The 8105-nt window shown below is 39.3% G+C and overlaps 1 protein-coding gene across 1 annotated transcript; it reads right to left on the bottom strand.

Moving 5' to 3' along the window:
• Positions 1 to 1206: 1206 nt before the first annotated feature.
• On the bottom strand, positions 1207 to 6727 carry LOC118410892. The gene is made up of 4 exons (XM_035812777.1): positions 6410 to 6727; positions 2211 to 2299; positions 1660 to 1720; positions 1207 to 1499 (listed from the first exon to the last, which is right to left on the bottom strand). The coding sequence occupies exons 1-4, from the start codon at positions 6527 to 6529 to the stop codon at positions 1422 to 1424; spliced, it is 348 nt and encodes a 115-aa protein (XP_035668670.1). The 5' UTR covers positions 6530 to 6727; the 3' UTR covers positions 1207 to 1421.
• Positions 6728 to 8105: the final 1378 nt, after the last annotated feature.

Genomic DNA, 8105 nt, shown 5'->3' with positions numbered 1-8105 from the left:
ATAGATAAATATGTCCAAACTAGATACTCTACACCATATCCACACAGTTCTCTTGTTATCAGTACATGCCAAAAAAATCTCACTTTTCACTCACCAAAAACGTGCCATTCCTACCTTCTACCAATACTGACGGTTTGCTTCTCCCCAGATATAGCTATATAGTTTATAATCTTATATCTTGAGCTGGATTTGTGTCCAGATTGGCATCCCTGTTTCTTCCGTATGTCCTATCCCTTTATTCCTTTTATAAACCCTCAAATCACTAACAGCACTTAATTTTTACTCCTATGTTTTAGTTCCTTTCTTGGTCCAACTGATTATGCCTCTCTTCAACTTCAGTTCGGAGACAAACATGGTCTATGGTCTTGTACAATAGCTCAACTTGGACAGGAGTCAGTATCTTACAAATGGAACATTTCGTTGGCAGATAGATGACTCGGATCCATGGATCCGTAGGACCCAAAGGCATTCCACTCCAGAAGGGGCTGTTATTTTTTATGATAGGTCATGTATCAATGAATGCATTAATTTCAGCCGCCCTTTTTTGGATTTCACTTGACTTGTGGTGAATTACGCGATGTGTGTTTGTAAAACAATATGACACTCTTACTCGCTAAACCCAATGCACCTCCTTTATCGTACGTATTTTCGCAATATATGAGGAGTGATAATCATACAAAGAGGGCACATTGCGCGTAAGATATCGAAGACAACATAACATGATTTTTTTTTAGTTTTGTAACCTAAATTGAGTCAGGCGTTGTCAAGCCATAGACTGAGAATTGTGAGATAGATTAATTTCATCAGAAAGTACTTGAGGAGTTTTGTAGAAGACTGGATATACCTTTTTGAGTAGTAATAACTTTATATCCTATATTTATATGTGAAATAGAATACATTTATTAATTCCAAATATCAGTATCTGTCGCCGAGTAACACTGCCTTCTGGAGTAGAATGTCCCTCTAAGTTTTGGTCCTTCTAACTCTAATAAAAATATCAAAGTTCTGCTGTGCATCATGTAGTTGCTCTCTGAGTGGAATACTTAATGATGAAACACTGGAATCACTCTTAGATTGGAAAGACATTTGCAATGTACAAAAGTGCCATAGATTTTATGTTGCACATTTCACATTTGTAGTTGACTATGTAAATGACGTAAATTTGACTCTGTCAATTGAAAGGACATGTTCATACTTCTGTTACGACGTATGTCTATCAAATGTTCGTATATTGTTATTTTTTGTTTTAATGTTGTTTTCAGTCCTCAGTGTCTTTCCAAATTTTAAGCGATAAGTGTTGCATACACTGTAGATATTTGAAAACACCCATGGCCGCTTTAGCATACTGATCACGATGCGCGACGCAGCTTCACCACTCACGGGCGCCACCTAGCGATTATGTGCAACATGGCAGGGACTTTTCAGTGCTCGTCCTTCTCGATTTCTTCCATGACGTGAACCTCCGGGATGTCCTTGTACGTCTGGTTTATTGTAAGCAACTGGGAAAAGATGACACTTCCATTCACTTAATTTTTTGACATAATTATCGGTTTTCTTCTGTAGATAATGCAATCCGTGAATGTGTTTTAATGTTTATAACAACAAGGAGTTAGTCAAATAAAGGATGTATGCTGAAATAAAGGACAACTCTTCATATACCTTTTGCGTTGGTCTGTCCAAAGGCACCTCGTTCAACGCCGGTTCGTGACTTTTGTCAAAACTGTGAAAATCAGAAATAACAGAGTAAGAATTTGGCATTATGGGTGTGGAAAAATGCATGTATTTAAGCAGTATTTTACTAACTCACAAACTAACTCACTACCAAACGTCCTATCAAGAGGTGTATACTTTGCTTAACTAACCAGCTAACTAATTGACCAAATAGCTTACAATTAACTGTTTTAGCGTATCTTATTACCTTGATGTCTAATCTTCATTGACGAAAGCCAATATTGATTTGATTATATGGATGACATCCTCGTTTAATTTTGTTCTTTTACATCTTTTTCATTGACAACAGAATTGGTTTTGGTATTAAAGGAGATTAGTATTCAACTTGGTTTCCCGATTTTTCTTTTTGCAATTTACGACAAATATATTTAATTTTTGTGCTTTGTATGATTTGCAGTATGATTTGAAGTTTTTTTTTTTCGGAAACGGACGATAACAACAAATTGATGAACGCACGGTAAAGACCTGACCATACTTACACTACATCAACCTTACTGTAGGCCGTCCAACCCATTGCAGCTAGCGCCAACATACCCACACCGGAAACTATGGTCACTAGGGGCCACACCTAGAAACGGCGGGAACAAACGCACAGGTACACGAAAAAAAAAATGTTATAATGATCGCAACTACACGCAAAGAAACGAAGTTTACCTACATCAGTATATATATCTATTTTAATAATTGAGCGATAGAATGATATAGATATATAGATGTATACGTATATAAATATAAAATATATGTATCAATATATGACGTTATAGATATACATTGTATGAATGTAGATGTCGATATAGATATCCGCTATAAATATTCATGTATTTACGGTATAGATATACTTACTTACTTATATTGTACATACTTATATTATACATATTCTTGTAAAAAAAGTCATGCTATTGCAACAATAATGAATAAAGTCATGTTATTGCAATGATGATGGCAATATCTTGTTGATTTCATTATGTTTTTTTTCTAATTTGTCTCATATTTTGTGTCACAAATCACTCAAACATTGGATAAGCAATACGATTTAGCTCATTTCGGCTAACCGCCGCCTAATTTACTATGCTTTTTGATTCGATATCTGTTTGAATAGTTGTTTCGTTGGGGAAGGCAAATACCCAGAAAGCCAACTCCCTGCTGTGCGCTTTTTGTGTCTTTCAGACGCTAAAAGGCTCACCTAAACGTCCTTGAGACGATATTCCAGTCATGTTAAATAGTAATCATTTTAAAGGCTTATGGGATCTCTGCGTTATTCTACAACTGCAAGGGCGAGTCAAAGTCACAAGGTCCACCGAGATCAGTCTGGATATAGCAGGTGTTATCACAACGTTAAGACGTCACTGCGATGTCAAATTGCTCGGCTAGAATACCGTTTGCATTGATTATTTAATCTCATTGAAATTGTAACAAGACATACAATATTAAGGTAGCAGAACACAGTTTTTCGCCTATGGGGATTTACATGGTTAAGGACCCTAAAGTGAGGTGGTTCGACGACTAAAAAATATATCAGGGTGCAAAAGTAATTAACAAGAATTCGATATGTTGGAGTTGAGGGTAGAATCTACAACATATGTGAAAATGAGATGAAGTTTGCCTGCTCGTTTTCCCAGAAAGAACACTTTGAAATGATCCCCAGCGGAGGTCACCATACTGCAGCCGACACACGGAAGTAGCGGGAACGGGATTCGTGCGCGAAATTCTACCCAGCCAAACAAACATCGTAACCCAACTCATACAGCCTCAAAACTTACGTATCCCTCTACTATTCACCACAGTTTCCGACTCGCTGACGTGCACAGAAAAATTTCTATGGCTTTTCAAGAACTGCGACGACCTATTTTGCGACCTTAATACACGTGGGTCATGAGCAGCTATTGTGAACGGTGATCCACGCATAACATATACACTGTATATGTATATCCTAGGAGGCTGAAACAAATATTGAATATAGTCTAAAATATCATGATGCGATATGTAATACCAGTATATCACACAGTCCATTTCATAAGTCTATGGCATAATCAGTAAGGCTATGTCAAAACTGAAAAAAAATTAGTCTGACTCGTCTTTTATGTGGTTTGTCTTTGTTGTGACCTGTAATTAGCTGGGTCAGTTAAATTGTAAAATAAAAATCGTCATTCATTCATTCATTTATTCTTTTCTTCATTCATTTGTGCATTCAGTCGTTCAATCGTGCATTCATTCATTCATTCTTTAATTCGTCCATTATCGACTGTGACAAGAATGCCGTTATCTCGTACTGGGTACAGGCTAACTGATGTCGGTCGGAAGTTCACTCACAATTTCATTAAGATGAGATCGATGCTAAAGATAAATTTCAAGACCATAGTTGGCCTATTTCGGGGGACGCTTTTCTAAAACGCGCGTCAATAATGAATGCCCTCGATTGAACCCTGCTCTTTGCTACCTTTCACTCATCACCAAGCAGATGTATGAGGGTATGCATGTTTCTTTTCCGTATGGTGTATGTATCCTGTTTTCAATCCCCGAATTTCCCGGTAAGCCGTTTTATTCACAGAATTCTTAGCGACCACATTTTTCGTAATTGTACATTCCTTGATTTTAGCGTTATACGTAGGGGGTTCTTCGCGATAAGCGTTGTCGCGATCCCCCATGCAGACCTTCGTGTATCAGTTGCATGATGTATGTTGTTTTGTGGGTATATTGCGGCTTTTCATACGTCTGAACGTGTCTTTCTTAGTGGTAGGTTGGAGAAAGAAATATGCGGACAACCAGAGAGAAAGGGGGAGGGGGCGGCGCTATAACATTACCATTCTCACCTCATTTTAGTTTAACAAAAAATTCGCCAAGAAATCAAGCGTTACTGTACATCTGCTATGAGATAAGTTTTTGTTTTGTGATTAAGACTCACGGCACGTGCGCTGTTCTAGTGTAGTGTATTGGTCTGCATACCTTTTGTCATGAGCCGGTACAATTAGAACGTTACAATCCTGCGTTGCGCAACCGGGCATTGCCCTAGGCCTTACTCAATAGGTTATCAGTAAATTTGCTGAGTCATTCTGTTGGATATCCACGCGAATGACTCAGCATATTATACTGTTCCTATAGGCCTAGGAGTTGGGCTTAATATGAGTTTGAGCTTGACGTTGCATTCTTTCAATGGTCGACCATTCACAAATATTACTGTACAAAACACACCCGAAACATAAATAGACTATAACATCGACTATCATAATTCCACCAGGTGCCATAATACCGCCACCTAAAAAACGTTAGTATAGAGGTCTTCACAAGATTCAAGATTGTCTTGAACACTGAATGTTAAATATCCTAAATGTAATACAATTCAGATATTTAGGTGTTGAAGACAATCTTGAGAAGGCCACTATAACAACGTTTTTTGAGGTGGCGGTATAATGGCACCTGGTGGAATTATGCAAATGTATGTTACAGAAATTTGCAAAGGAGCGATAAAATGTATTTATACATGAGGCCTCTACACCATATAGAAAAAATTCTAATACCTTCACAGTCTTACAGCTTCCCATTTGTTATTGGGTAAGAAGATGATATAAGTTATTTCAGAAACGGGTTTTCCTTTTATTTTTATATTTACTAGTATGTGTCGTTTATTATTCGGGGGTTCCATTGGGATATTGGTATTTAACAGCCGGCTCGGCGCCCGTGGTTTTATGGAGCATGCGGAGATACGTGTATGGAAATTACGTGGAACGTCGTAAACGTCGTTGGAACACACGTCGGTCACGTACGCAAAACCGTATAAGGACGTGCATGACGTCGCCGCGCACTTGACGGTGATCTATTGACGTAATGTTCATCAATATGGCGGATAGACGGAATAAAACATAATTTTTGGGATGTTCCATTGAAAGTTAAGGGGTGAAAAGGGGTGGCAATGTTACTACTAAAGATTTTTCTTACAGAATGACAAAGCTTTATGTGAAATCATGTCTTTACCCTACAGAAGGATCAACTCATTTACACTACCAATGCTTCAGAGTATTGTTATGTTTTTAGACCAAAAATATTCTGTGAAACATTACATTTTTCAACACGGAATCAATTGGGACAAACACATGCTTTTCCAGTAGGTAACGTTACATGTAACCAGCCATGTTAGTCACATGTAATGTGCAACTGGGACGCTTTAACGTAAAGCGTAATTGCAGGTTGGCGGATCCAATTCAATGTATAGCTTTGTTTTTAAGCTAGTGTGAAGAATTATATAGCCTCTACCAGGCTCAACAGGTCACTGGCAAAATAGTAGAAAACATAGCATACATACAGATAACATGCCAGAAGAGTTAGCTGGTTGTTTTTCTGGCCAATTACTAGTTTTAGCGCCCCAAGAAGCCTGGTAGAGGCTAATGATTAGAGTAGTTTGTCGAAATCTGGTAAGGTGTGGTTGATTATTCTTTAAGTAGATGTTAGGATAAAGCTTCAACGCAACTCATCCTGATTGTACGTTGTGCACGTAAATTTTTGCTCGCCCCACCTTTCAATATATAGGCCGGCGTATGCAACGTTACATGCCGCAAAAACGACGTGCTTAACTTGCAATATATCAATGCAAACCGCAAGCGCGTACATACGGCTACACAATGAATTACCTGTTAAATATAGTGACAACATTTCAAGAATCTTAAGGAAGATATAGAAATCTTACCGAAGGATCCTTCAGCACTGATAGCCGTGCATACTTCATGAAGCTGTCAGGCTTGTAGGGGCCCTTCTTGAACCGCTGGGTTAGCTTCGGTAGCGCGAGCACTGCTTGAGTAATCCGCATGGCGATGGTGGGAAGAAATCTATGTGTTGAAGATGTAACGTTAACACCACAGGCTTCAATGCTGCAATGCTGTCCACACACAGCCTATATACCGGCTGTTTCGTATCAGAATGTTGAGGAGGGGGATCTTGTAGCCGGCGTTTTACGTCACAGCCAACCCGAGTGGGTTCTAGTGACGAGTGAGAACGTTATGTGCAAGTTCATGTATTGGAGCACACCGGCCGGGGACATTCCATTTAAAGAATAGGGGTCACAGGTCCATTGGGTGTAAAACTGCGCATTCAGCAATCCTTATTTCTTAGAATGCAATTCAATTCTTCAACATAATGTGGTAATTTAGTTTTTTGATGAAATGTTAACCCTCCCTTTCTCAATGCTAGATGTCTAATTCTTTTTTTACATTTTAAAGGCTACCCTATATTTTCGAGTTGGTCCTACCTTAACGATTGGCTACGTGCGCTTGTTAAAGAGGTCACGGCCGGCGAAATGGTATCCCTTATTTGGTTACAAGGGATGGGTGCCACTTACAAGTAGTCTAAATATCTTTCTTTTAAGACTCAAACGTACAAAAGAGAGCTAACTTTATTTTCTCACCTAACACAATGTGAACACAAAAGGTGTAAGTGCTTTATTCAATCTAGATCTAAACCTCTTAGCCACAAGAACTTGTTTGGTAAGAGTGTAATTTTAACACACTTACGACCTTCAAGCCATTGAAATCCTTGAGAAACCGGGCTATAAGATTACCATTAGACAAAGGCGCGGGAAGTTGCTGTTCTGTGATTCGTCGTGACGTCACCAGGCTACGTGCCGGCTCGCACATTACGCTACCCCGTGACTGGGATTCACCACAAATTAGGTTCGAATTCTGAACGGGTTCGATTTGGTCAGAAGATCATTGGCGCCAACATAGAATGAACTGAATGGTATTGAGTAACTTAAACCAAGGGACCGTATGTTTGGTAGGTTTGCTACGAATAACATAAAAAAGACGGCTTTCCCTACGAATTACGGGAAACCAATACAGGCTACCTACGCCTTACAGAAAAGAGCTTACAGACTCTTCGCTAGATTCAGGAAGGCAGCTACTAAGTACTAATACGTTAACTGTAGACTACTTTAGCTTCATACGCTTCACACCAGGCGCTCATTAAGGTACAGTCACACAAGCGTGTATCTCAGGTCAGTACTGACATTTTTATCATACGTAATCGTACGCTCAGTTTGCAACCCGTATGCATATCAATCGTCCAGTGCCACTGTGTCAGTAGGCGTATTGTGACTGTGAGTGCGCATGCGTACCTAAAACTGACGGAAAGGTTTGAGATACGTATAAGGGGCGTATTGTGCGTGCGATTGCGTATGAAGAAACTGTCAATACGTATACACACTGATGGCGCTTTTTCCGTTAACTACGAACTATATGGACTATATAAAACAGCTAGTAATAGTGACTTGCATATCCACATACAAGTCCGACCTTGGTAGACTTCGCGACCGGCGATGTCTGAATAATAGGACGGCGAACCCTGCGGTCGGTCGGATGTTGACCCCATTGAAGGTTGTTGACCTCGAA

The sequence above is a fragment of the Branchiostoma floridae genome, chromosome 3, assembly GCF_000003815.2.
Source record: "Branchiostoma floridae strain S238N-H82 chromosome 3, Bfl_VNyyK, whole genome shotgun sequence".
Taxonomy (NCBI): domain Eukaryota; kingdom Metazoa; phylum Chordata; class Leptocardii; order Amphioxiformes; family Branchiostomatidae; genus Branchiostoma; species Branchiostoma floridae.
The sequence above is the reverse complement of the archived record's forward strand: the minus strand, read 5'-3'. Positions and strand labels throughout refer to the sequence as shown.

Coding starts and splice junctions, on each gene's coding strand:
- LOC118410892 (XM_035812777.1), bottom strand. CDS start 6,529: ATGCGGATTACTCAAGCAGTGCTCGCGCTACCGAAGCTAACCCAGCGG. Junction 1,721..2,210: donor TACAGTAAGGTTGATGTAGT/GTAAGTATGGTC, acceptor TGATTTTCACAG/TTTTGACAAAAGTCACGAAC. Junction 1,500..1,659: donor TGGACAGACCAACGCAAAAG/GTATATGAAGAG, acceptor ATCTTTTCCCAG/TTGCTTACAATAAACCAGAC.